We start from the raw sequence: 27,947 nt of genomic DNA, 5'->3' as shown, positions 1-27,947 counted from the left end.
GTGGATAATAAAAATCAGGAATGCAAACTCTGCTTCAGTTCTTCCAAACAACCCACAGAACCAGCACTTTTGTCTGTGGAGCACTAAATGTCTTCTCAAAAGCCAAGCTCTGTGGTAAGACTAAATTACTCGAAACAAACTAATACCTTAACAGTTGCTTGTGAGATTGCTGTTTGCACTAGGAAGACTGTGACATTCCAAGCTAGGCAGCTTTCAGATTAACTTTAGTTTCATTCTCTATGTATCATAGGGTAACACACTGGTAATCTAAATATTGAGCAATCTTTTCAAGAGAAGTTTTAAAAGTAGAGATTAAAGTGCATTTTTTCCTAAAGGGTTACTAAAACTGAGGAAGGAATGAAACTCAGCTGCTATGCAACAGAAGCCTTTTTGCTTTGCTTGCATGATGCTTAGCTGAAGATGTTAGATTCAGAAAGAGAGCTGGCACATGTATAAAAAACATTATGTCTCAGGAAAAGGTAAGGCCTTTCCCAAATTTCTTATCAGCTTTTTTTTTTTTTTTTTAATAGGCTATATGGGACAATCATGTTTACTTAACTTCTCCTGTTATTTTTCTGCAAGAATAAAAATGCCATAGTATAACTGGTTCCTCCACTCTTTGGGTTAGAACTTGTGACATCGTGAGAATTAGATCAACTCAGATCAATTAATCTTCTCAAAGCAACTATCAGCACAAGTTTTCTAGTTAAAGGAAGTCAAAAGCAGGGTCACACTTACACTTCTATCTGTTTTGATGAATTTCAAACATTACTGGGTTGTCTGCAGCGCAGACTACCACTAACACTAAGGATATATTACATAGAATAAAATCAATAGCTGCTGCCAAGGGTACCATATACACAGTTCAAGAGTTGTAACTGAGAGTAGATTATGCTGGTCCCATGATCCAACCCACACACATTACTCCAAGCTGTCCCAAGAAACTGTCCTCGTTTTGGAACTTGTTCGGATTGGAGGGTTTGGTGCACAACTGTGATGAAGCAGTGGCTCAGTCTAAATAGTTGGACAGCCTAAATCAAACCAATGTGCAGTAAGTGGGCAGTCTGGAGAGTCACTCCAAAGGTACAATAATGCTCCAAACCTAAACACTTAAGCAGAATCAGTCTGAACTGTAAAAAGATATTTGTAAACTGTATAAAACGCATCACAAAACCTGAAGGACATCAGCATAGCACTAGGAAAAGGTTCTTATTTTGCCTGAGAAAGAAGTAATGCTTTCTGGATGCAGAGTGACAAAGAACAGCTTGCTCTATTAACACATAAATGATGGCTACTGAATAAAAAGACACTTGTACAATATATGCAGCTTAAGCAAAGCCATTCTATTTCAAGAGGAATAATAAGATTTCTTAGTAAGATATCACTATTTGTGACTGCTATTGCAAAGAGACCGTATTTCACTTTCATAATACCTGCAAATATAGCTTGTAAGAGACTTAGATTTTTATTTAAGATAAACAAGAATCTCTGGAATCAGAGTTCCAGCGATTCCAAACTCTCTGGAATCATTTTATATGGCAGAGAACAAGCAGATTTCCATTTTCAGACAGATTCTCGATGAAAGCGATACGCGTTTTGTTTGTGGAAAGAACTCATGATCTACTCAAAAAAGCTTTTGAGAAAAGCATAACATTTCAGATTTAGAATATATTAAAAAGCACAAATGGTGTATGTACACAGTATATGTACACTTAACTGTGTAATCCATTACATAATAATCAGTCCTAATCTAATTATACTGATCATGTGAAATTGCTGGTGAGACTGAAATACGACATTGTAGCAATAAAATAGATAAGCTTTACGCTATTTTTACAGTAGCATAAACATGGAGAGAAATACTATGAACAAAACATCACAAATTCCTTTAGATATCTTCCTGCACGCTACAAATTGACCACAGAAGCGTGGTCGAGATGCCCCTTCCAACTGCGTGAGACCAATGCTCGGACCAGTCCATGCCTTTTCTTTGGTGACAGCACCCACAGCCTCTGTGGGCACTGCACCCGCCTTCCTGGCTTCAGCTGGGCAGTGGAAGATCCTCTGATCTCCTGAATGCCTGGCAGACTCTTCCACATGCATTCTCCTTAAGGGCCATGTCTTAATTTGTAATTAAGAATGAAGTCATGGGGAACAGCTCCCAGTTTTGAGAATGCCTAACTAAGATCAGTTACTGGCTGCAAAAATCAGACCAAAAACACCTTCATTTTATGTGTGACCTAAAGGAGGTGCATACTGAGGAGGAAAAAAACACTTCAGAAGCGGTGAGAATTGTTATAACAGCAGTCAGCCTGAACTCGATGCATTTCTGGAATTTAGATTTAGACTTGGCTATGACTAGATGCATTTTTTAACTTTTGACTGGAATATGACAATACTATAAAGCAGTGAAAGCATTAATCTTGGAATTTTTGTCTGATTTCTAAAACAGCAGTATTGCAACCCCAGGGCGAACTACTCTTTTGTTACGTTCTTTGTCTCTCTGGCTGCTATTTTACGTGCACCAGCTCTCACATCTTTCTGCCTCCATTTGCGCAAGTGCCAGCATCTGAGGAACTCTGATAATTCAAGTACTGATTCTGCTTTTTGCACTGAAACAACCAGACGGTGCCTATTTGTTTTAACCACAGATCTTCACTTCTGATAAAACTTTCATTGGCAAAGTTCTCTCTGCTTGAAAATGGAGTTTCTTATCAAACCAGGTGAGAGATCCTATCGTAGTGGAAATACCCGTTTCCAAACGTGTAGGAAGATGGTGGTTTTCTGACTTGATTTAGGGATTTTGAACAACAGTACCTCAGATCTTCTGTGTAAACTAGCAGCCAGGCTTCTTTTTGATGTGTGCTTCCTGCATTTTGCTCAGAGCTCCTAAGCTTCTCCTATCATTATTGATACCATTTTATCCTCCATAGCTGGAGCTTCCCATCCTACCTTTCCTGGCTCAATGAAACTGTCAGCTTCAAAATGAAGGAGACAGGGCTTTTCTTTTCCTTTTTTTTTTCTTTTTTTTTTTTTTTTAAAAACCTGCTCATGGCTGCAGAGCTCGATGCCAGAAGAGATTAGAATAACAAAGCTCACACTCTTCAAATCAAACCATGGAATTCACCTTGACCTAGTTAGTCTTCCTCAATAGCAACTGACTGAACTGAGCAGAAAAAAAATCTAAAGCATCAGAAAGGCTTTTAGGATTCAAAACGTTCAGATACCACAATAAAAAGAATGGTAAAAGTCCTACAGTAATTACTCAGAAATACTTAGTCAATGTGTGAAGAAAATGCCTGTGAAAAGTGTACTTGTACACATAAATGATATTTTTGGTAAGTGGATAATACCATTTACTTTGGGAAACATATATGCAATCAAATGTATGGATAGGCTTTTGGATGAATGTATGAATAAAATGCACATAGTTTACAGTTTGGGACAAGTATGTAATTAAAAAAAATCAAAATAAAAAAGAGGGAATAAATAAGTAATGTACTTTTTGATATATCTTATTTCCACATATCATCAGGCAAAAACTTCAAAGCTTTTAACATCAGATAATCTAGCCAAGAAAAAAAATTGTTATATGAAAGGTTAAAATATGAATGATACGGACTCTTAAAATAGAGTTTGCGGTTTTGAGTCAACAGAGTCAGATAATTTCTTATGTAATAAATCAATCTGCTCATTTTTAATAAAAATACTCATCTGCCATTTTGGACATTTTTATTGGAGAAGACAGTAGGAAGAAGACATAGGACAAAATGAGCAGGCCTACGTTAAAAATAGTTAAGTTTCTACATTAGATTGTTTCTACAATCTAATTATGGACTCATGCACAGCTATAATGGGGAAAAGTAAAGAGCCAAGTTGCTATTTCATAATCATGTTAATGCTAGAAAAGAGTTCTGGCTGCCCCTCCAGCATCACAACACAGGGAAGGAGTGGATGGACACAGAGAAGTAACATAGCTGCTCAAGGGCTCTAGCGTTGGCTTGCTCTGCCCAGGGGCACAAAGAAACTGGTCCTGGTGTGTGACACTCCTGAATCAGTTTGTTCCTGCCTTCCTCTTGGAACAGCAGGGCTATGAACAGCACCTTATGAATTCTGTTTCAACAGTCTTATATTTGTATAAAGTATACATGTAGCAGGACAAAAAGAAAGCTTTATAAAGTGAAAGATAAAGTCCTAAATAGAAAGATCCTCAAAAGTTCCTGCAGGATTCCGATATTCCTAGGAGGAAAAAAAAAAAAAGTTAAAGAAGATACAAGGAATTTAAATGATTCCCAATGGCATTCATTTGACTTCACTGTCAACGCATTTGCTTTTCCTAACACCAATTACATTTCTATATTAGGGTTGACTGAAGTATAATAAAGTCGCTAAAGTGTGCAATGTTTGAAGAAAAGCTAATCAATAAATAATGGTAAATGAAAGCAACTGATTAGCATTTTCACTTTTCATCTTTTAACCAAAAGTCACATTTAACTCTGCCTATTAGACTGAAGAATATCCTAGGGAAAAAAAAATGAGAATGTGCATATGTTAAATCAGGTGCTGGAGGCAGACTGTGTAGTACAAACTTATTGATGTTGGCAAACAGCTTAATTAAACATTTTATGTAAGGGCTGCTGAGTACAAAACGCTTTCCTTAAGTGCATGTTAAATGGTACACATTAAAAGAAAGTTAAACTTGCTGGAATGTATTCAATATCTTCCTGGTAAAGGAATAAGAAAAAAAAAATACACATCTACATTTATTAGTATCTATTGGCATGTGTGGTGTGCATATGTGCAGGAATTGTCAAGCAATGTGTTGACATTTATGCGAGACTTACATATGACAAACAGGAACAGGATACAGAGCTTTAGCTCTGACCATAATGTTTGCCCAGTGAACCAAAATACCTGTGGGAAAACAGTGTTTGCTAGATTTTGTTTTGTTTCGTATAAATATAGGTTCTTTTGGAAGAGCAGTCTTGCTGCCACAAAGCAGACCTTCATGCTTTCTTCCTTCTCATAGCAAATATTTTGTGGCTGGACAGTCAGGAAACAAATCTTTCCTGGGTTCCCAGAAAAAATAGATGTGTTACTGCTCTTCAATTCTCTGGCTTCTGACTGCAGGATGCTTTTCTCTGGCAGGATCAGGTAGAAGATGGAGAGAGAGGAAGTGCATGTGCATGAGCACATCAATCTGAGCAAACTGGAAGCTCTAAGGCTTAACTTTGAAATTTAATTCTCCAGAGAGCTGTCCTGCTCATGTCAGAAGCTCTGTCCATCTGTGGATGGCATATTCACATGAATTAAGTTCTGGCCTACAATTTGCACAACCGTTCATTTTTACCAGAGTAAAAATAAAAGCTTAAAACTTTATGGAATGAATGAAAAAACTTTTTAGAAATTTAGGAGGTAACACAAAAAAGCATAGAATTTTTATACATCTTAAATATAGCATACCATGTCTCTTTTTCCCATGTTACTAAAAACACAGTTACACTGTGTTCCCATAGTCCTTCCATTACATGTAGTAGTAGGATGCTTGTAAGTTTTTGGAGACATTAGTCAAGTAATAAAAATGATACATTAGCATATATTTCTACATGCTTGAGAAGGGAAATAAAGGAAGCTATGAGCGCAAAAACTCTTTGATAAAAGAGAGATTGAGGAAAAGATTCTTTGGACTTTGTGTACATTTGCTGCATTATGCATATGAGTGGAGTTTATTGGAGGTGAAAAGAATTGTCTACTGCCATAAAGAATTCTATGCTTGTGAAGAGAATATAAGGCTTGACAAATTTGCTTGTCAGTGTATGTATAAAGTGATGACCTAAGAGTATGTCAAAATGTCCAATACAGTAACCTGTATAGAGAAGATGGAAAATTAAGCAATAATTACTCTTTCATGAATCCCAGGAGAGCATTTTTTGCTCTACCTTTCATATTATTAACAAGACCCAAAAGATTAGCTGAAGGGAATATTCCCTCTGACCATCTGAGAGCATAATAATATTTGGCAGGTTCATGTGAGGGGACAAATGGTTTTGATTGTATTGAACACAGTTTCCTTATACTAATTATTTAGCAATTTTCCTTGTAACTAATACGAAACCCTTTACATGTTATGCAACTAATGAAAAGTGAAAAATAAAATATTACTCTTGTTGAAAAAATAAATAGATTTTTCTCAGTGTCAAAGGTCTATATTAGAAGCATCCCAGCTGAAGTCAGTAAAGACAAGTATGTTGTTACCATAAGCAAGAAAAGTCAGATGTTTTTGGCAAGTCATATAATACACCTATGTGCAATGCAAAGAATATAACTAGCTTTACATTATGACCATTACAATTCACCTCAGTACCAAGAGCAATTAGAACAATTAAAATTGTTAAGATTTTATATGAATTCCTGCAAGTGAAATATTGTTTGTGAGCTCTCTATTATAATGTGAAAAAGCTGTCTTCAAATACGTGCTATTTTTCTTCAGATACCACATCTGAGTATTGGATAGTGTTTAGTTTCCAATCATAATTTTAACTTGCTTCATTTAAAGGAAAAGAAAAATATAAAACTCCAGAGTCTGAGCCTTAGTCCATCCCATTCAAGTTTTCCTTTTCATTTAGCCAGTTTCCACTATCATTTCATGTTGGGTGTTTATTGCCAGACTGACAACTGCAGGGATTTCACTAACAGCGGGTAGATGCTGCCACAAGCATCTTCCCAGGTACAGAAAAGCAAACAACACCAACCACTGATCAGCATCACCGCCTAAGCAGTGGTCCTGGTGTGAGCATGGGCATGCCTGCCCATGCCCAAACAGCTATATAAATTCTATCCACTTTCCCACTTAGGCACATTTTTTACATCATGAGAAGTTAAGGAAAGAAAATAGTTGTTCTTCCTTTACAAACAAAGTGCATTTTTTCCCCCAGCTGAACGAAAGCCAGATGTATCCATGCAATTTCAGAATGCTGTAATTTTATCAGAATCTTGCTCCCCCATCCCAAACTACCATCATCAGAAGCACTGCAAGAAAGCTTTCTGGGAGATTGTCTCACTCTGGTGAATTCAAAGACACCTGCCTGACACACTTTAAGATTTTGATACTCTACATCAACAAAATTCCTTTGTAGTCTCTCACATACCCCATCTGGTTTGGGGACAAGAGAATTCTAGCAAAATATATTCACATGACAGTTCTTGAGCTCCTAGCTTACTGTTCAGATAGCTCTTAAACCAACAACAACAGTAATATATTGGCTTTCAAAGGCAGAGGCTAAATGCTTGACTCCATGCAACCAGCTGGAAGGGATTCCCTTAAACGCTGTGCAGTAGGTATGTCACCTGGTGGGAATGCTAAGGGAGGAAGAGATTATCACAGTGCATAAACATTTGCTGCCAGGCTTCGAAGAGTTAGCATGACCTGGCATAACACAGAATGACTACTGACAGCTAGTGAGCAAAGTTAAAAGGATACTACTCCAAGAACTCCTAGGTAACCGCTTATAGCAGATTACATATACAAGAAGTGAACATACTTTACAGTCATGTGACCCTGAATTAGTATTTAAGTTATGACAACACATAAAATATATTTCAGATAGCTGTTCAGTAGGCAAGTAATACTATATACTACCGATAGGCTGAAACCATAGAACATGGCTGTTGAAAGAAAAAATCTGATAATCTAAATAAGTGATTTGCAAAAGAAAAATCAAAAGGTTTTCCAGGGCAACATCTGATTAAAATGATGAAATTAAGTGCACCTGATCAAACATATCCCTACAGTGAAGACAACACATGGTGATTACCTTTGAGATGGAAGTTAGCCTACACCCAGCGGTGTATCAGGGTTTGATAACCCTCACTGTAAAAATGGTAAAGAACATGCACTCCAGTTAGTTTCCATTTGCTTGGATTTTCAGTGGTATTGTGCATATCCTTACCAAACCAAAGGGGGATTCTGCATAGCTCTTCACAGTCAGCTGATTCAACCTCTGCTTGCCAGCATGAAATTATTATTTTCCTCATTTATAAGGCTTAGGCCCCAATTAAATTAGAAAATGTCAATTAAGTTAGAAAGGGTGTATTAGTATCACTATTCTTAAAACGCATTTACAAGCACTGCATTTGCATCTCTTGCTTCATGCTGTCCTTAGCTTAACAAGATTGTTTTTGTGATTATTTCGCTCTCTAGTCTGAGGTGCTGCATTAACTGATTATCTAACATCTGTTCTAATTTCGAGTATATCTTTTAATGCCAACGCACTTGTGGATAACATGCACCTCCCTTTAAACCATGATCTGATTACACGGAATACCGGTACAGTCCTTGACCCCACACGAGCTAATGTAACTCTTAATTGGCGTCCTTGGGCTCGCAGCCAACACCTTCCAGCGCAGGAACGCAGATGCGCCGGGGTTACACGTGTCAAAACCCTAAGCGCGAACCGGAGATCCCATAAGCGAACTCAGATTTAACTGCGGTTAGCGCCGGGATTTCAGCGGGCACTGGGGAGCGCGGGCCCGGCACCGCCCGTTACCTCAGCGCGGGGCCGGCCGGGGAGCGCGCCTCGAGGCCGGGCGGGCAGGGCGCGCGGCGAAGCTCGGCCCGCCCGTTAACGGCCGCCGCAGCCCGCTAGTGGCCCCCACCCGTTAACGGCCGCCGGGCGCTGTTCGCGCCCTTCTCCCTAGCGACTGGGCCGGAAGCGAGCCCCGCCCTCCACCGGGGGTGCGCGGGAGGCGCCGGGGCAGACGTGCGCGCGCACCCGTGACGCCCGTTGCCGTAGCGACCGGCGGGCGCGCCAACGGCCGTAACAGCCGCGCCCGGCCGCCGCCGCTGCCCATGGCGGCCGAGGAGGAGGGCGACGTGGACTGGGTGGTGGATAGCATCGCCGGGTTCCTGCGGGGGCCCGCCTGGTCCATCCCCATCCTGGAGTTCATGGAGCAGAAGTGCGAGGGTGAGTGGCGGTCGAGGCGGGGGGGGACCGAGGCCTCTCCATCCACCCGCGCTGTGGCGGCGCCCCCCGCCCCCCCGTCTCCCGTCGCGCATGCGCAGGGAGAGTGGCGGCTGCTTCCAGCGGCCGTGGGAGGCGGCCATGGAGGTTCTGTTTAAAAGTGATTTATCATTAAACGGTCTTCGGTTGGACACAGCTGTGGTTGCAGTGTTCATGCCTTTTTAACAGAGGTTCTCTCTCTCTCTCCCCCTCTTTTTTTTTTTTTTTTTTTTGGGGGGGGGGGGGGGGGGGGGGGAAGCCTGCCGAAGTGGATTTGCTTCCGTTGCTTTCGAGGTGATGTTAAAGATGCTGTAATTTACATGCGTTAGTTCATATGCTCAGGCAAGTGACTTTGGCCTGAACTTTCACTGTGATCTTCTTATGCCAAATGAATTGTTCATTCTGCTTCATTTCATAACAATGTGTTTAGAAACTGTTTGGAGACTTTTAGTACTTTTCCATAGCTATTTTAAAGGATCTCTTTCCTAACAAAACAAGGTTATTAAAATTGCTGTTTGGCCGGTGTGTCAGAACAGTAGATGTCCCAAAATGGAATTCCTGCAGTTTTATGAAAATTTTTAGGCAGAGATGAGAATTTATCTCACAAATGGCAGTCTGCAGTAAGAAGTCAATGGTTATTGCTTATGTTTTGTAGTCCAGCTGGTCTGTGCATAAGCTTAGCTCAGAAACATTTCTAGTTGCATTGTCTTCCCTGGTTCGCAGCAGGAGAAAGAACTCACAGAATCGTAGAATAAGTTGGGGGAGCACCCAGATTTAACTGGAAGAATGAGTAGTGTGTGGGAGGACTATGATAGATCTGCAGATCTATATGCAGGGTACTAAGGAGACCTGTGTAGGTCTACATGCATGGACAAGAGAAGGGGAAAAAAGACTCCACAACCTCTCTGGACAGCGTGTTCCAGTGCTCAGTCACCCTCAGTCAAGAAGTTTTCCCCTGTATTCAGAGGATCCTGTATTTCAATTTGTACGTGTTGTCTCTTGTCCTGCGTCTCTGAGCACCAAGAAAAATCTGGCCCTATCCTCTTGACACCCTCCCTTAAGATATTTGCATGCATTGATAATATGTCTCTCAGTCTTTTCCAGGTTAAACAGGCCCAGCTCTCAGCCTCTCCTCCTAGGAGAGGTGCTTCAGTCCTCTACTTGTCTTTGTAGCACTACGTTGGACTCTCTGCAGCACTTCCATGTCCCTCCTGTACTGGGAAGCCCAGAGCTGGACAAGGTCCAGAAGGTCATGTCTTGATAGCTTTTGAGTATCTTCAAGGATACATATTCCAAAACCTCTCTGGGAAGCTTGTTCTAATGCTCGGTCACTCTCATAGTGAAGTAGTTTATCCTTGTGTTTAGATGGAACCTTCTGTTCTTCCATTTTTAGCCATTGCTTCTCATACTACCAGTGGGCACCACTGCGAAGAGTCTGTCCCTCTCTTCTAGACCCTCCCTTCAGATACATATATGCATTGATAAGATCCCCCATCAGTCTCCTCATCTCAAGGCTGAGCAGTCCCAGTTCTCTCAACCTTTCTTCATGAGAAATGCTCTAGTCCCTTAATCATCTTAGTAGCTGTTTCTTGGACTCACTCCAGAATGTCCGTGTCTCTCTTGTACTGGTAAGCTCAGCACTGGACACAGCAGCCAACCAGGACCCCCAGGTTCTTTTCTGCAAAACTGCCCTCCAGCAGGTCAGCCCCCAAGCCTGCAGTGCTCCATGGCATTACTCAAGGCAATATGGATACTTTCTGCTGCTCTTCCCTCATCCACAAAGCCAGTTGCCTTACTGTAGGATCATAGAATCATTATGTTTGGAAAAGACCTTCAAGATCGTCAAGTACAACGCTATCACATTGGTTAAGCAGGTTTTTCTTTGTGTGAATCCATACTAACTACTCCTGACCACCACCTTGTCCTTCACGTGCTTGGAAATGGTACCCAGGATTATCTGATCTATCACCTTTCAAGGGATCGAGGTGGGGCTGGCTAGCCTGTAGCTCTGTGGTCATCTTTTTGCCCTTTTTGAAGGCTAGATGACACTTGTTTTAAGCAGAGTGATATGATATGGAAGCAAAAGCAAAGAATTTCAAATAATATCTTATTTTTTAATGGATTTACAGACATCAAGTCGGAAGTAGAATGATTATTACCATAGTTAGTTCTACTAGCTTGTACTTATTCTGTTCTCCCATCCATCCTGGCCTGGGCTCTAGGATACCTTCTATAGTGGTTGGGCCGAGTTGAGCAGTCCGTCTTGTGCTGCAGTTCTTGCTAAGGTCCATTAAGGATTTTTATTTCGTGTTTAGAGTGAAGCAGACATACTGCTGATTCAGACCACAGGTTCTAAACAAATCAATTTCAGTTAACCTGAATTAATTCCATTCTATCCACTCTTTAAGGCAAGATCATTGTGTGTATTTAAGCCCTTCCCTTATATGCTGAGGAGAAATACAGGTGAAGATTCTGGACTTTTACAGCATGGAAGAAACAGAGAAATCTGAAGTAGTTTCCTCTAGGGAGAGAGGTCTAAACTGGAAGATCACATGTTTAGACAAAATAATTATGCAAACAGTCTAAGTTAGGACTGGCTTCTTCTTATTTTAGGAATCGGAGGAATTGATTATCCTACACGAGAGTAATGTCAGAAAACTCTCCAGAAAGCTGAACAGAATTTACTGGCAGTAGGAGATATATGAACTTCAGTGAATTTAGTATGAGGCATGTCTGTGTAAGGGTGTCTTCCTGTCAGTTTGTTTCAACCTCAGAAATGACAGGAATAAAATAGAGTACTTACAGCAAATAATCATGTCAGTTACAATCTGTGCTGTGGAGAGTTTTTGGATGACTTGCAGAAGCAATTGAGAATAAGCTCTTTAAGAAAAGTTTGACAAAGTATTACTGCAATATTAGAGACATTTGGAGTTATAGTTATATTTGCCTATGCTATTTGCTTTCCTTTCTTTTTTTAATGCATTACTTCGGGTAAGCTTAATTATAATATCGAGTGCCAGAAGATGAAGACGAGGTGTCAAATAAAAAATGGATATCACTGGCTATGATTTTCTTAACTCTTCAGACAGAGAACTTTCTCAGTGGTCACTTTAGGGAGGGGAAAAGGTAGAAGAGTTAATGCTGGTTTGCTGATCAGCTATAGTCCATGAGTTAAGATAGTCAGTGGCTCAGTTTAGCAACTCAGTTTAACTCTCATTCTGTGCGAGAGTTCCTAGCAAAAATACTCATTTTCAGTAGGAAACTAATTCATTTGTATTCTGGAATACTTGGGTCCCCTAGATTACCTTGTTTTGATGTTCTTCCAGATCTTTGAACCTTGTTGGGTGACAAAAGACTGTACCAAAACAAAAAGGAAAGAATGACCACAGGGTTATGAAATCCCGAACTCTGAAGAATCCAAAGTCCTCATGCAAACACAGTATTCCATAATACCACTTAAATCCCAGGAGGTGTTGACTGGAACTATCTTTGGCACTTACTTTCATCCTCTTTTGGCTCAAATACTGAAAATTGAGAGCAGTTGGTACAAGCTTTTGCATTTGCTTTCCATGTTCTGCAGCTGTGAAAGGAGCACGAGGACTTCAGAGATGTCCCGTCCACCATGCAAGACCAGCTCTTGGCTGGGAAGCGACTGAGGAGTGCCAGCCTTCAACAGCACTTCTCTGAGTGCTCAGGGAGGAAAGGAAGGGAACAGGGAAACAAAACCAAGAAGGTTAGGGCCTGGAGAGCTCTAGTAGAGATCCCCTGAAGGGGAGAGATGCAGAAGACATTAGAGGCAGTTAGGTGAGATTTATAGTACCTGTTTGCTGAACAAATGTTTGCTACCCTTTGTATGTGCTAGGTGAATGTTTTAAAAGCATTTCCACTTCCTTTTTTTTTTTTTTTCGATAAGAGATGTTTTGCCTATACAGAAATGAAACATTAGATTCTCATGGTTGTATTGCTATAGGTTGCTAAAAGATGGAAATGGGAAGTGACTTCTCCAACATAGCAAGTTGGCTAATCTCGAAGGGAATTGAGGATATCTTACTTCTAAGCCTACATTTTAATGATTAAGTTTTATGTTACCTCTGCTCGTTGTTCAGATGAGAAATTTAATTTTGAATATGCTTTTGGAAATCTATGCTTTCCAAAAAAATGAAGCTGTTTTTTTCTCTTCTGTTGCTTCCATTCTACCATACTGAGATTATTTGCTTGATATTTCCAGTCAGGAGTTGTTAATATGACCATATAAATGGTCTCCTATACTATACAGATAACCATTTTATCTAACTCAGGATAGATAGATTTAAAAAATAATTTACTTACACTTTTTTTTTTCTTTCTTTAATGTAGGCAGGGCTGCCTTTGCCTGCATCACACTGACTTCTTGTTAAATGAACAGGAATACCCTCCCTTTAAGTATATGTAGAGAAAATGTTCCTACTTTATATGTATCAGCAGCAGTCTTAGAGGGACTGCAAGTTTACATGATATTTCTTATACTAATACTTAGTTTTTTATGTACATTTCTACTGAATTCTGAAACAGATTTCTAACCAAATAATCATCGGTTTCTGTTGCTTCTTTTGGTGTTCCTATTAGTTAATTACAATGTGTTGTGACCAAATAAATATTTGATTTTTAGTTTTTGAGCTGTAGGTTTTTCCTATTTTTTTTAAAGAGGAAAAATCTGCAACCTTGAACACTAATTAAAGCAGAACATTAAATTGCTAAAGTACAATTAAAGTAGCTGGAATGTGTAAAAACTAGAATATTTTATTATTATTTATCATGCCCTATGCTGTCATATAATTAAACATTCTTTTAAAAGTATAGTTAATATTTTAGCCTTTCAGAGTAAGGTTAATATTTCTCTTTAATGAATAATTTAATTTTCCTGGTTTGTATTTAATATTTTAGTACTTGAAATACTAATTGAGGAATATTTGTTTTAAGTTTTTGATGATGAAGAAGAGAGCAAGTTGTCTTATACAGAAATTTATCAGGAATACCAAGCTTTGGTGAGTATTAATCACTAATTTTGGTAGACTTCTAAAAAATATAATTAAAAATGTTTAATTAGTATTTATTTAGATGGACTTCTAATTATCCATCTGTTATCTATAATTTTCCACCATTACCTGTGAAAAGTTTTATTTAGATGTCCTTTGAGTCATAGTCACCCTATGTTTTTTTTTAATGTTTCGATGCCAGAGATATAGAAAAGAATTATTAACATAGTCATATTTCCTAAGCGCTGTTACATATTTTTCATTTATATTGCTATATCTTTTAGCTAAAATACTGTAAGTTTGGTTTTTCTGTCAAATTAAAAATGACCAGCAACTTTATTACTGAAAGAAAACATATAAACCTTGTATTTTGTTCATAACCGACTCTGATAAATCTTTGAGACAACCTTTAAATATTAGGAAAAAAGCTACAAATTATTTCAGGGGCATTCTTAGAATACCTATAAACCTCTTAGCTTCAGTGCACATGGAATTCTAGAATATTTTTTGGCAATAAGGCACAATAATGGTTCAATTAAAAAAAATGCAGATCAACATCCATTTAGTTCTGTGTGCCTGTTACTTGTCAGGGTCAGACTGAAATTATGTGGGAGGAAAGAAAATAACATGAAATACTAGCCAGGACACCAGGGAAAAGGCATAGAGGTGAGATTCTGGGAAACTGGAGAAGCTAAATAGAGAAGTAACCAAATTCAGCAACGACAATCAATGTTAATCTTAACAGTTAATGAAAGTAAATTAAGCCTGAAGTATCAGAAAATCAGTTACAGTCTGCAAGTGATTTTCTTGTGAGTTTGACAATGAAAGAGCAGCAAAAAAGAATACACAATTATGAAAAAAAAATCATATGATTCCAAGGAAAAACCTATTAGGAGGTAAGGATTGAAACTTTCTTACAGGTTGAAAAATTACTAGAAGGCTATCTTAAAGAAGTTGGAATCAATGAGGAGAAATTTCAAGAAGCTTTTTCGTCTCCTCTTGCAAAGACACACACTTCACAGGTATGTTTTTCACTCTTAAGAAATATATGGACTTTGTTGTTGTTGTTAATATAGCAGGGCTGAGATAAGTGTTTGAAATATTTAGGAACTTTAGATTTTAGAATAGAAATAGTTTAGAAACTTTAAGTTCTAATGCAGGTTTCTAAAACCTGAGTTAAAGTATTTGTTCATACAGTGAAATATGACCGGCAACATTGTATCTTTAAGCTAATGACAGATATTTGTTAGGTGTCAGAAACTTTTTATCAGAGCTTTGTCTTCTGTGTTAGGTTTGTGTTTTTGTTTTCCTGAAACAAACCCCAAAGTTTAGGATGTGTCAGCCACCTTTAGTTGCATATGTGTCAGCTTTTCCTTAGTCTTCTACCCATTTATGATAGGAGACAAACTTAAAGGTTGAAGCGATAGATATATTCATTAAAGGCAAAAGCTGATATTTTTCTCTAGTTTTGTAATAAGATGGTAAAATCTGCAAAACAAAAATTGGCCTTGAGAAGACAAGACAGAATTCTAGGTTTCATGTCTCTGGTTTACTGGGGAGAGGAGTGGGCGCTTCTGCTGCCAAAGTCATGCTCTGTTTACATACCCTCTCCTAAATGCATAACAAGATCCTTCAGTGTGTATCCCTCAGTCAAACTTGCTGTTTTTGTTTAGTAAGTCAAAGGAATTGCAGTAGTAAAACTGGCCAGGTTTTGTGATGATATTATTGTAGCCATGATGACTCAAGAACCTGGCAAGAAAAGAACTCAGTATTTGTTTTGTTAGCTTAATTTATACAACTAATTTATGATGTAGTTAGCTAAGTTATATAATATATAACATGTAACTATATGTAAGCAATATATAACTTAAAAATTAGACAAATAGGAGCATTAAATCTTAACTGCTGTGAACATATCTTCAACAGAATTTAGATCTTAAGATAATTTCAGGCAGACTGAAATTATTGAGATTTCTGTAAGATATTTAATGAATTTGTGATTATTTTCCCTGCTGCAGGCCATTTTGCAAACAGTGTTGGCAGCAGAAGATTTCAGACTATTTAAAGAAATGATGGTCCAGAAAAATATTGAAATGCAATTGCAAGCTATTAGAATCATTAAAGAAAGAAATGGTAAGAAATGATAAATGGGCAATTTAATTTTGTCTTTGTTTGTGTTTTGATGAGTGCTTGATGCATTCATAAACAATAAGTGTTGATTTCTAGTCCAGTACCAGTGGAAATAAATAAAAAAAATCAGTTGATTTTAGTGGGACCAGAGTTTCAATACTTCGTCCTTGTGTTTTTTTCTCAGCCGCTGCTGTCTGTATTCCTCTCTAATAAATAGAAGAATAGAGCTGAAAAGTTATTCTGTGAAATTTGTCTTTAATTTTCTGCTAAAGGAATTTTTGTTGATAATTGGGAGAGTGTTAAAGTAATTATATCACTGCTTTATATAGTGCAGGCTCCACACTATCTGCTGTGTTTATCTTGCAATACACATTGCAAGATACAGTGTGATAAACACCCTTCTGGAAACAGCTGTGGAGATGAAGAATTAAATGGAGCTTTTCTTTCTCACTCCTGGCTGAAGAATGGTATCAAATGGAATACAAAATAATGTTTTTATAAAGTAATGCATAAATTTTTGTCCTGATTTTTGATAGGTGTGTTGCCTGACTGTTTGACAGATGGTTCTGATGTATTCAGTGAAATTGAACAACAAGAAATGAAAATCCTCAGGGAAGTTTTAAGGTAAAATTGAATTGGGCCTACCTCATGCGCTTTTTTTAATAGAGAAAAGTATACAGAGATTCTATAGAAAAAACTTTTATTTAGCCAACTTTCCTCATCTTCGGGTGACATGAATGTTCTTGAGAGAAAATGAATGGCACTAGAGATGAGTGTTTGATCAGGAACAGTTAAAGACACGGGGATAATGACTCCATCACGCTGAACTTGCACTGTCTTTGTGACACACACATACAATGGTGCATCATTTTTCCAAGCCCTGTCATTTCTCTTCTCCCCTAAATCCCAAGTTAATCAAAAATTAGACCTAGGTTGTAGACCTGCAGGGACTCTGGACAATAGGGGAATGTTAGCTGTAAATCCCTACTTCTGGGGACACCCTAAACGCAGAGCTGGAGAGATAGGATCAACGCTGTATGTCTGCTTAAAGCAGCTTTATTACTCCTTAGCACCACTAGAATACTGTGCCCTGCTCTGTGTCCCTTAAAGCCTCGAAAAGGCAAATTCTGCTTTTTTACTCTGCTTTATTCTTTCCCACAGCTTCTTTCTAACTGTGTACAATGACTCTTGATATAACCTGGGGTGGGTGAGGACTGATACAGAAAGATTCTCTTCCAGTTCACACGGACATTAACAATCCTTAAAAAAATTGATCAATTTGCTATTTTTTAAAAATTATGCTATTTTTCTCCTGTATTCTGCAAACACTTTCCTTCCGATTTTTAAAGCAGCAAATGAAACAAGATAGATATTCTATAAATTCTTATACAGTTATTTTAGCACAGGGCAAATTAGTACCCATAGTTTTCAGTGTGTAGGTTTATCATAGTTACTTATTTCTATTAAGATGTTTTTTCATTTAAGTAATGAAAGTATTTTGAAGACTTTAAGAAATCTACATTATATTTACATTATATTCAGACTATCTTGACAGTCCTCAAATATTTAAGCAATGCAAAATTTATATTTACTGATACTGGAGTTTACCTGTATTTTGTGTTACAGGAAGTCTAAGGAAGAATATGAATTAGAGCAAGAAAGGAGGAGGACCAAAGAGGTCAGTAGATTATTTAGCCAGATGAATTATGCTGATGATTAAGAAATACTTTGGTACTTTTGTCTCCTATGTCATCTATATCACTTTAAGGCAATATGTAATATTCTGTATGTACTATCCAAAACAAATAAAAAATCTGTCAGGAGGGTCCTGCTGACTTTTCTTTTTGAAAAGTCTGCTCTGTTGTTAACATTTCTATTCATGGTGCCACTGACATTAGTGTTGTACATGATACATTTAACCTTTAGTGATCTGGTGGAGCTCATACGGGCAGCATGGTCCCTCTTCAGTGTCAGAATGCTAAAATCCTGGCAATGGATGTCAACCTTTGAGATCCAGAGAACATCTGAATTAGCAATATTGTCAAGATCAAAGAGACTTCAAAGTATAAGCTTCTTAGAGATGATAGCATTCATATTCCTTCAGGAATTTTAAGGTTCACTTCACAGACAGTTTAGTTACTCATTATTTCTGCACAATGCTGCAAGAATCTAATCACCGGGAACTAGAAATCTCCGAATTAGAATGTCTCTTGGTCTCCAGTAAACTCTGTAGAAAAGGAACTGAATGTAGAAGCGGACTGACTAAATTGCCAATGGGTAAACAACTAAGAAGCAAATCTGTTAAGCAAGGCTTCTTCAAGGAAGCAGTAATATAGCCAGTGGACCAGTGGAAACGTGGCAGTGAAGCTCTTCTTCACCAGGAAAACACACAAAAATAGCTGAGATATAGGTTGTTTCAGAAGAGGGAGTACGGTTGCTTTTCTAGATTTTTTTCCCATTAAGAAATTGAGTCTGGTACATTGGAAAAGAGAAAGTATTCTCTGTTTCTTCAGCCTGAACAGAGGAAACCGCCTGGCTACCAAACCTAACTGTCACAGAGGCAGTTAATGCATTTCAAGTCCTGCTCCCGAATTCAAAGCCATAATGAGTGCCGAAGGCTGCTATGCTGTTGAGTGCAAGTCCCAAACAAGTTGGGACATTCCTCCAAATGAAATGTCTCATTCTGCATCCTGTAGAAGAAGGATATCCAGCCAGAAATATCAATATTCTAGCATTTCACACCAGACTAGAGTAGCACCAATCAATACCTTCAACGGCCCCCCACATTTTAAGGGTTTATTGTACTATGTCCTATACAAACACTCTTGAGCCACTTAAGTTCTTAAGTGGCTCATTAATGTTCTTAAAACCTTAATTGACAGAACAGATTAGAAAACATGCGTGTGCGAGACAGTGTCCCTATACATACATGGCTGAGTAGTTACTTTTGTTTACTGTTTTTTCCCTGCTCATTTGTTTCAGGCCAGTCACTGTATTCTTGGCATATATGTGCATATGGATGTGCACAGTGCTGTAATACTTCAGTTTATCCTTCAGGGCTAACAACATTTCATTTTAGCTACCGCTGCTTTATAAGATAAGCTTCGTAGTAATTTGGGAAGCAGGCTAATGCATCCTTCATTATTAGAAAACATGAGTCTCACTGCATTATTTCTTAGAGACAAAGCTCACCTTTGTACTTCTGTGTTATTTGATCAAAGGTGGAGTTCTTAATTTTTTGTTCTTTTTGTCTAAAGGAAACTGTAGCAAAGAGCACGTGGAAAGTGGTGTTTAAATTTACTTAAGCAGGACTGACCCCTGCAGGACGTCACATGTAAAGCATGATACACAAGCACTCAAAAGTTCTATTTGTAGTTCAGAAAAAAAACACCAGTTTACCTAATGTTCTAAATTCTGGCTGTTGATTAGAGGTTTTGAACTAAAAAGGGGTAATTTATGACTATAAACCAATATGAGCATTCCTATTAATAAAGCAAAATAAAGGTTTTTCTTTTCTTTGCTGTAACAATACAGCATATAGTTTAAACAGCCCACTTTAGTTAAAAGTTCTTTTGACAATTTTCCGGGGGTTGGCAGTTTAATGCCTGATGTGTGGTGCTAGGAAATGTAATGTTTGCTTTTGTTTGCTTTTTGTTTTAAGGCACATGATAAATGTAAATCAGATGTTCCAAACAGTTTGCCAGGAGATACCAGAGAAGCTGTAAAAGTTAAGGAGTCCACTGAGGGAGCTGTTGCTTTTGAAGGAACTCCACAGTTTTCCTTAGGTAATTTTCTCCAAGTGTTTTGCAGTAGCTAGTATGCAATATGATATTATTTTCAAATCACTGACAAATCAATTTCATACCAGGATTTTCAAAACTGGGCTCTGAGTAACCATCTAGCTTTGGACATAGTGTCCAGAGGTGCCTGCACTAGATGGCCTCAGAAGTCCCTTCCAATATGAGTATTTTTAGGATTCAGTAACATTTATAAACCATCTCAAACTATAGGAGCAAACAAGGGAGTCTAAGAGCAATTTTCGTCTTTCATTTTAGGTGCATATGCCATTGTTATCGCAAAGAACAATGTTTTCCCAGGTAGTAAATATTTAATAAATTATGATTTCTGTACCTGTGTGGCCATGATAGGTTTAACTGATACTTGTACAACATTTTTTGATGGTAATAAAATATTTTTGAGAGAACCAGCCATAAACTTTTAAGATTCACTCATGCCTATTGGTCAGACTACCAAACTGAATCTGCTTCGTAGTTTCACTTTGGATTTGTTGCATTTTTGTTTTTGAATACAATTGTAACACTTAACAAAATAGTATACTAGCAAGTGGAACTTTCTTAACTTTCACTTTACCCAAGTTTTGCAGTGAAAATTGTCTGAATTATTTTGTAGATGACTTTAGCAAAGGTAATGACCAAGCCAGTGCTTTTACAGTGAGGAAAAACTATTAGCTGGGAAAGAGGTGCTCTTTCTTTCTTGATATATTTGTGCTCCAGTTAAAGCACAAAGAAGGCTGATTTTTCCAACACATTTGGGAACTTCTTAGATAATATGAGTGTATATATATTTGTGTGTGTGTGTGTGTATATATATATATATGCACACATACATACATGTGTGTATGTGTATATATGGGTATGTATAAATACAGTCATCAGAAAGAAGTGCTGTATCACTGGTATCTGTTCTTTTTATGAGCTCATGAAAAAATAACTTAACATTCTGAGATAATTTACAATAATAGAACTCAAATGATGGAAAATAACAGCCTGTACTTTCTTCAGTTTATTTTCCTGATTCTACTACTTGTCTTTGTATGCATTCACACTGAAATCGTTCATACCACAAAGCCTTGAGCTGGATACTTTTCGCCTTAGCGGTACCTGTGGAATGTACTTGCTCCCATTCAATGGCCGTCAATGGGTGAAGTGTCTTAGGACCCTCTGTTTCTTTAAACTGAGTTACTGTCTTTCACATTAGAGGGAAAAAAAACCCACCACCAACAAAAAAGCCACTGACCTTTTAAGTATCTTTCTTTTCTTCTGAAGTTCTGTTAGTTTCCTTTGAATTCTTCTCCTCTCCCTTTCACCCTCAGAAGTATACAGAGGGCTTCTTAGCTTTGGCTGCAGGTGTACATAGATACTTTTCTTCTTTTCCTGCCTAGCCCGCTTGTATTTCCCTTATTTTTGTGTAGTCGTGCCACCTCTGCCTCTCCCGTAGTGGCTGGTTTTCTGTTTCAGAAGGCAGGTGTTCCTAGCAGGTATTCTGTGTGCAGGACTTAGCCCTCTGCTCAAGAGGCAGGAGATCTTGGAGCTTGGGAGCCGAGACTTGCAGGCACTGAGTGCAGCCTTTCCTCTGTGCTAAGTGCCCACTCGTGCTGGTGCTGAGGATTCTTGATGTTCTTCAGATGCCAAATAGAAGATAGGTCTACAAGCAGCTTAGCACCTTTTAAGTCATCTTCAGCAGTGTGGGACTGGCATCACACCTGTCCAGAGAGGTTTCTGAGAAAGTTTGTCAGAGCTTACCCTCTATTACCACCCTTTAGAAAAGTCGTTTGGAGGGAGAAGGCAAAAAATCAAGAAGAATCTCTCCTGGAAGTGTTCTTGTTTCAGAATCTTCTGTCATCCAGAATTGAAGAATTGCCTCCAGAAGGGTCTGTTATTACCTGCTTCATGGGCTCCCAACAAAAACTTTGTGTCTCAGAGTGGGATCATCTCCTCTGTTGGAATGGCTTCCTCAGGGTGCCAGAGTCAGTGCTGGGAAAGGACTGGACCCCCGGAGAGCTCGTGTCCCTCTGCGCCAGCAGAGTGCCTGCCTTCCGCTCCGGTCCTGATGCGTCGCTGCTCCTCGCGGCGCCCCCGGCCCGCGGAGCCTGGACGCGCGTTTCTCGCTGCCGGGGAGCAGGGAGCAGGCCCAAGCCCACAGTCTGGGCTCTCTGGGCAACGCGGCCCTTGCACGAGACAGGAGCTCCTCAGAGCCAGGGGAGGAAATCCTCCTCTGGCCCCAGCATCCTCTCGCTTGGGCTACACTTTATCTTTCAACTGCCCAAGCAGCTCATGAACTTTTAGTTTTCCTCTGTGATGAATTTCAAGCTAATGTCAGTTAACTTAATTTTACGTTGGTGAGCCCCTTAGGAATAACTTAGGGATTGCAAAACCAGTTTCCCAGAGACACTGACCACCCCCTCTGCAGCATTCCTGGTGAACACTACCCATACCTGCACCAAGTGGTGCTTTTCACATGGATAATGGGAGGATGCAGCATCTGCAGGAGTGGTCCTAGACGCTGATATTGTGAGAAGATTCTGCATGAAGCATCCTCATGGAAAAGCAGGTTGCTTCGAGTCATCCACAGCGTGAGTGTACATATAGACAAGTTCTCAAAGGAGAAAAAAAAAAGGTTACATACAAGTAACTATATTTCTTTGAGATGTATTGTCTATTTGTACGTTCACTGTCCACCTTCCTTCCCTTCTCAGTATCTTTTCAGGTTCGTGGGTTAAGTGAAACTGAGGGTCCTATGATCATATCCTACAGGTACTGCTAAGACAAAAACATCTCCAGCTTGAGTGTTTGCTCTATGGACAGCCCCAGTGTAAATGCACATACACACAACACATTGCAAAGAACTGCTCTCTGGTAAGTAACTCTCCTTAAGCATCACGTTGACTGGGGGGCAGGTATTTGGCAGGCAGCACAGGTTTATGCTTTGCTTTTTAATAGGACAAACTTGGTGTCAGGATTTTTTTTTCTGGCAGTTGTAACTCTGTCCTCTCCTAGTACTTCTGAGGACTTCTGGCTGTCATATAAAAAGACCTTGTTTTCATTTAAGAACCATCAAAACTTTGATGTGAAACTTCTGTGAAATGGAAATGGCCTGTTTTCTACTTTTCTGTCTTGGTTGGGTTTCTATACTTTGAATACCATTTCTTCTTCTTTGCTCTTCCACCTTTTCATGATTTTATATAAATATATAGATATATATATTTAAAAAAATCTTTCTGAATTAGGAAAAAAAACACCATTATTGAAGAATAAATGTGTATTAAGTAAGTGCCTTAACTTAAAAAACAACTGAGTGGTGTTTATGCTGCACTAGGTACAGCAGGGCCAGCCTTTGCCATCTATGATCTGGTAAAGTCCAGGGAAAATACTTTTACATTCATACAAGTTATTTCTCAAGGTAACGTTTCAGCAAGAATGTGAAATCTAACACTGCAGAGTTACAGTTAGCTACACCCCAATACGTGTATTGGCTCAGATATTATTATTATTGAAACTGTATACAGTAAAATACAGATTGCACTGTCAGTACTGTTGTATCTTTACTGACATTTTCAGGGTTCTCCCAGCAGTCCAAAGCTGCTTCATTTTTAATAAAAGTACAACAGGAGCAGCAGCTTGCCTTGCCCACGCACAGCTCTCGGCCTGGTCAAGAGAAGCATTAGCAAGTTGTGGACCCCGTGCCCTGCCACACAGCCCCGTGGCGGGAAGGGCTTTTGCTCAGGAGCTGCGATGCCATCAGACACCCGTGGAGTCTAGTGGGACCTAAGGAAAAATTAGCTTTGGTACCTGCAGAGAGGTTACGGCACAGTTGTCACCGTGCCTGCTTCAATTGTGCCACTTCTGCCAACAAGGAGGGAGCGTTTGTGCAAGACCAAAGTCCCCGGTGAGCAGGACACGGTGCAGCACCATCTGCCCGAGCTGAGGGAAGGGCAGAGAGCGCAGGGGATGGAAGCGGCTCCAGCCCTGCCCAAGGCAGCCTGGGCTGCGCGCGGGGCGACGCTGCAGGCGCTCCGGAGCGACCCCGAGCTTCGCTTCCCGCTCCCAGCCCGGGCGGAGCCGTTTCTCCGGGGCTGGAAGCTGGAGCAGGGTGCGTGGCGGGAGCTGCCACAGCCTCGGCCTTGCGCTCTGCTCGCTGCTGCCGCTGAGGAGCACGATGGAAATTGAAAGTTCAATCTAGATATGAACCGGTCTAGTAAAGTACTGCCCTTGCAACTACATTCTGATTATAGGTACTTCTAGGTCCATAGGCACTTACTCTAATGTCAAACATTGGTTAATTGCATTTTTAGTGCAATGACAGTATTTTAGCAATGTTTTTGAAAGGAGCTTTTATTAGTCAACAAAGAGAGGAGAAACATGATTTTGGAAGTGTTCCATTTTCAAACCAGAAACATCCAGCTATTGAAAGAAATTTTAAAAAGAAAAAAAACATTAAGTTTACTCTTTTTCATTGGTTTCTATGTGAAATGGCTTCGTAGAGGAATCACAGAAACCTTCGAGGAGAGAATTAAAACCAGTGCAGCCCTTAGAGAAAGGAACAGAGCGCGGGGCTCAACCTTCCTGTGCCAAACTGAAAGAAGACACCAAGAAAAGGGCACCTGGAAAACATTCTGAAAACGCAGCACGAGAAGCTGGGCTGAAAGGACCCGTAAGTTTGAAAGAACCAAACAGACATAGAGCGCACTCTACACAGACAGTATTACATTGAGAACGTATTTCCTATTACGGGGCTATCGTGCATTTCCTATTATTGAACCAAATTATCAACATAAAAACAGTTTTAGGGTATTCAGTAAGTTAATCTATGTGAGGTTTGGAGGCATCACCCTAGCGTTGCAATAGTATTCAGCTTTTGCCCTTGTGAAGATTTCTGAGTAGACAGCTATGGCTTGGAACTTGGATATTTTTTTTTTTCCAGATAGTAATTTTAGAGGTTAAGTGTTTTAAGTATTTTTATCTCAAATACACACATAGGTAATAATACACGTAATTTCAAAATTAACTTTTGGTATTTAAAAAAAAAAAAAAAAGAATTTATCAGAACTTGAAGAACAGCACCTGAGGCAACGCGAGGACTACTTAAAGAAAAAAAGAGATATGCTGATGGCTACGAAGAAAGAGTCGAGAACTAATGTATTGTTACCAGCAAGTACCGACCAGAAAGAAGAGGCGTTATCTCCAAAAGAGGTGAAAATTTGAAAAATTGTAATCATCCTGACTGCTTTATAAAAGGCACAATTAGCTTCAGTGAACATTTAAGTATTTCTACTGACTATTTTAGCAGGGGAAAAGCGACAAGTGGACCGTGTCTTTTTTTATGCAACATTTACAATGATTGTAGAGGAAGGGTGAACACTGAACCCCTGGGCAGCCCCTTCCTTCCCTTCTGCCCGTCCCGCTGCCTTCCAGCACCTTTCGCAAACCTGGGCTAACGGGGAGCTCTGGCAGGGCCCCAGTGTCCCGTGGCACTGCGGGACAGCGGGTTGGGCAGCTGCCACCTCCGCAGGGGCTGCTGCAAGGGAAGTTGCTCAGCTGGTCCTTGACCCGGAGGAAATTTCCTCTCAGCTACTCGATTTGGCTCGTACCTGTTTAATTAGCCTTGAGCATTAAAAGCCAGGATACGTACCAAAAAGCCATGCAGTTTACTAGTGTATTTTTTTTCCATTTTTTTGTTTGCAGACAATGTCAGAAGAGAAACAAAGATTACTACAGAAAAGGAAAATGCTTGCAGAAAAACTGAAAGAAGAAGTGATTAATAAGCGGTGAAGTTAAGAAGGTCGCTTATGGTGGAACTTAACAACACGAACAGCTTCTTTTAGAATAAATTATCTAACAGTACTTGGATGGATTTGTATTCAGATATAATCACACTTAATTTTTTAGAGCTTTCACATAAATAGCTCATCTCCTTGAATATTTGAAATTAAATTGAAATACACCAAAAACATGTATACTCCCCAGAATGTTGGGGACTTGTTGACTTTTGCTGGAATGTACTCAGAGTGAGGCCCTTTAACGTCACCTCAGCATGCAAGTCTGTCAACTACTGGCCTCAGCCATATCATATTAAGTAGGACAAAATCATATACTGATTAATTACTGAATAAGTAGTTAAAAATAATTGTTAAAATATCTAGGAATGTGAATCATTTTGAATATTTTTTCCAAATATGAAACTTTGTTCTTTTCCTTTTATTAGAATGTCATTATAAGCAAATGACTTTTCTGCTGTGAAATGCAATAAAGTAATTTCACAAAAAAGTGATGCAGCAAAACCGTCTTTCTAAGAAAAATAAATGCGTCTTGAAGCCAGGAGACAAAACTTTTAGACAGTAACTCAGTATTACACTATTTTATGTGTTTGGGGCAGTTTACCAGTGCCTTAGGCCTAACTTGCTATGAATGCAACTTGTGAATAGAAAGAAACAATTGCTTCGGTTACAGAGGAAAAACTATAAACATCACAACAGCAATTTAAAAGTTCCAAAGCCGGTCTTAAAAAAAACAACAAAAACTCTAATTCACTAGGGTTCAGCTCAGACATAAAAAGCAGAGCCTGTAATTTGCACAACCTCATCAGGTAGGTGATTGTAATAGCAACATAAAATAAAGGAAACGACCCAAGTGATTCAAGTTTCGTGTAACTTTTTATTAAAATAGCATTTTTAACTGATACACGTTGGCAGATGTTGGGATCTTTTCTAAAAATGTGGGTGGTGGAAGGAGCCCGGATACGTGGGCTGCCACACGCAGAGCCCGGCAACACCAACCAGCCCGGGGGGAGATGCTGCCTCGGGGGCCCAACAGAGGCAGCAACCCCTGTATTGGCTAGCAAGAGCTGCGTGTGTCTCCTGCTACACAGATTAAAAAAAATAAAAACAAAAAAGTTCAGCCTGACATCTAATGGCACTTCATACAATCCTTTTCCAGTAACTACAAAAAACCCCCATGACATTCTTGTTTTTCAGCAAAGATTTGGGGATCGTGGCAGGCAGGGGGAAAACTCTTCTGTCAGAGACTCAGGGAACTTCTTTTGGGTAGCTCTAGAGGGAGAGCTGGGAGAACCAAGGTGCACAGCCCGGCTAACAGGATTTTTCAGCCTCGCGTCGCCAAGGCGCGCGCTGCTTCGCTTGGAGCCGCTCCGGTAGCACACGCGGCGCCGCGTGGGCTTCACCAGCAAACACCTCCTCACCTCTGCACCTGCAGCTCACAGGCTCTTTTCATCACACGGATAAAATAAGGAGTCCCATTCCCAGCTGCCTGGAGCCCACAACAGGCAACATCACTTTTCCCAGGTCCTCTCCCATGAGCTCTCATCCTCGGAATGCCTGGCTAGCTGGGAGCAACTCCCTCGTTCTGCTGGGCTTTGGATCTAATTGGATATCATTGCTTTAAAACTGCGTGGACTTTGGAAGCTGTGAAGAATATTCAAAAACGGCCACGCTTAAAAATTATGCGTTAACTTACTATGTGCAACAAACCAAGCAAGAGCAGTAATTATGGAATTACAGGGTCACATTTTAATTCCTGAATTTTACAGTTCAGCATTAATATCACCACATGTATACAAATGGTGTAAAACAAGTACAGTGGTATTTTTAATACAAAATAAACTTCTGTTTTATGGAAAAACTATACTTCATATCTACACAGACAGCCCATCTTTTTCCAAACAATAGCTAAAATTAAAATTAACTACAAAAATCTCCAAAACAGAGAAACTGCTTCAGTTTAAACTATTCCAGGAGAAATGGACCCATAACACATATTACAAGAGAGTGATCTATGTGGTGGATTGCAGCTGGTTTCATATTTTGACATTTCTGACACATTAATTGTTGTTGGGAAATTTCCTCTCACTTCATGATCTCAGATCACATATGGGCAAACTAACATTAAAATATTTACAGTTCACTCGCTGCTCTTGAAAATAAAACCTAGACTGTTTGCCTCTATCACTTCACCTATTTTTGTTGCCATTTGCTTACCTACATGGAATG

The 27,947-nt window shown here is 39.4% G+C and overlaps 1 protein-coding gene across 2 annotated transcripts; it reads left to right on the top strand.

Annotated features, from left to right (window-relative positions):
- The first annotated feature begins 8,828 nt into the window (after positions 1-8,828).
- CFAP36 (cilia and flagella associated protein 36) lies at positions 8,829-25,864 on the top strand. 2 transcript variants are annotated; one of them, XM_088532240.1, is made up of 10 exons: positions 8,829-8,963; positions 13,959-14,023; positions 14,935-15,036; positions 16,033-16,147; positions 16,681-16,768; positions 17,771-17,822; positions 19,806-19,929; positions 24,426-24,595; positions 24,979-25,134; positions 25,627-25,864. In XM_088532240.1, exons 1-10 carry the CDS (start codon positions 8,849-8,851, stop codon positions 25,711-25,713), a joined length of 1,074 nt encoding a protein of 357 aa, XP_088388366.1. In that variant the 5' UTR covers positions 8,829-8,848; the 3' UTR covers positions 25,714-25,864. The 2 variants fall into 2 exon arrangements, with proteins under 2 accessions (XP_088388366.1, XP_088388374.1); XM_088532248.1 differs by lacking the exon at positions 8,829-8,963 and adding an exon at positions 12,970-13,014.
- The last annotated feature ends 2,083 nt before the right edge of the window (positions 25,865-27,947 follow it).

Source organism: Tinamus guttatus, unplaced genomic scaffold (genome assembly GCF_059628265.1).
Source record: "Tinamus guttatus ecotype Peru unplaced genomic scaffold, ASM5962826v1 Tinamus_guttatus_pri_ptg000033l, whole genome shotgun sequence".
Lineage (NCBI taxonomy): Eukaryota > Metazoa > Chordata > Aves > Tinamiformes > Tinamidae > Tinamus > Tinamus guttatus.
The sequence above is the reverse complement of the archived record's forward strand: the minus strand, read 5'-3'. Positions and strand labels throughout refer to the sequence as shown.

Bases quoted from the DNA above. Each gene is read 5' to 3' on its own strand.
- CFAP36 (XM_088532240.1), top strand. From the start codon at position 8,849: ATGGCGGCCGAGGAGGAGGGCGACGTGGACTGGGTGGTGGATAGCATC. The intron at 24,596-24,978 runs GTAAGTTTGAAA...AAAAAAAAAAAG, and splicing joins AAGCTGGGCTGAAAGGACCC to AATTTATCAGAACTTGAAGA. The intron at 25,135-25,626 runs GTGAAAATTTGA...TTTTGTTTGCAG, and splicing joins AGGCGTTATCTCCAAAAGAG to ACAATGTCAGAAGAGAAACA.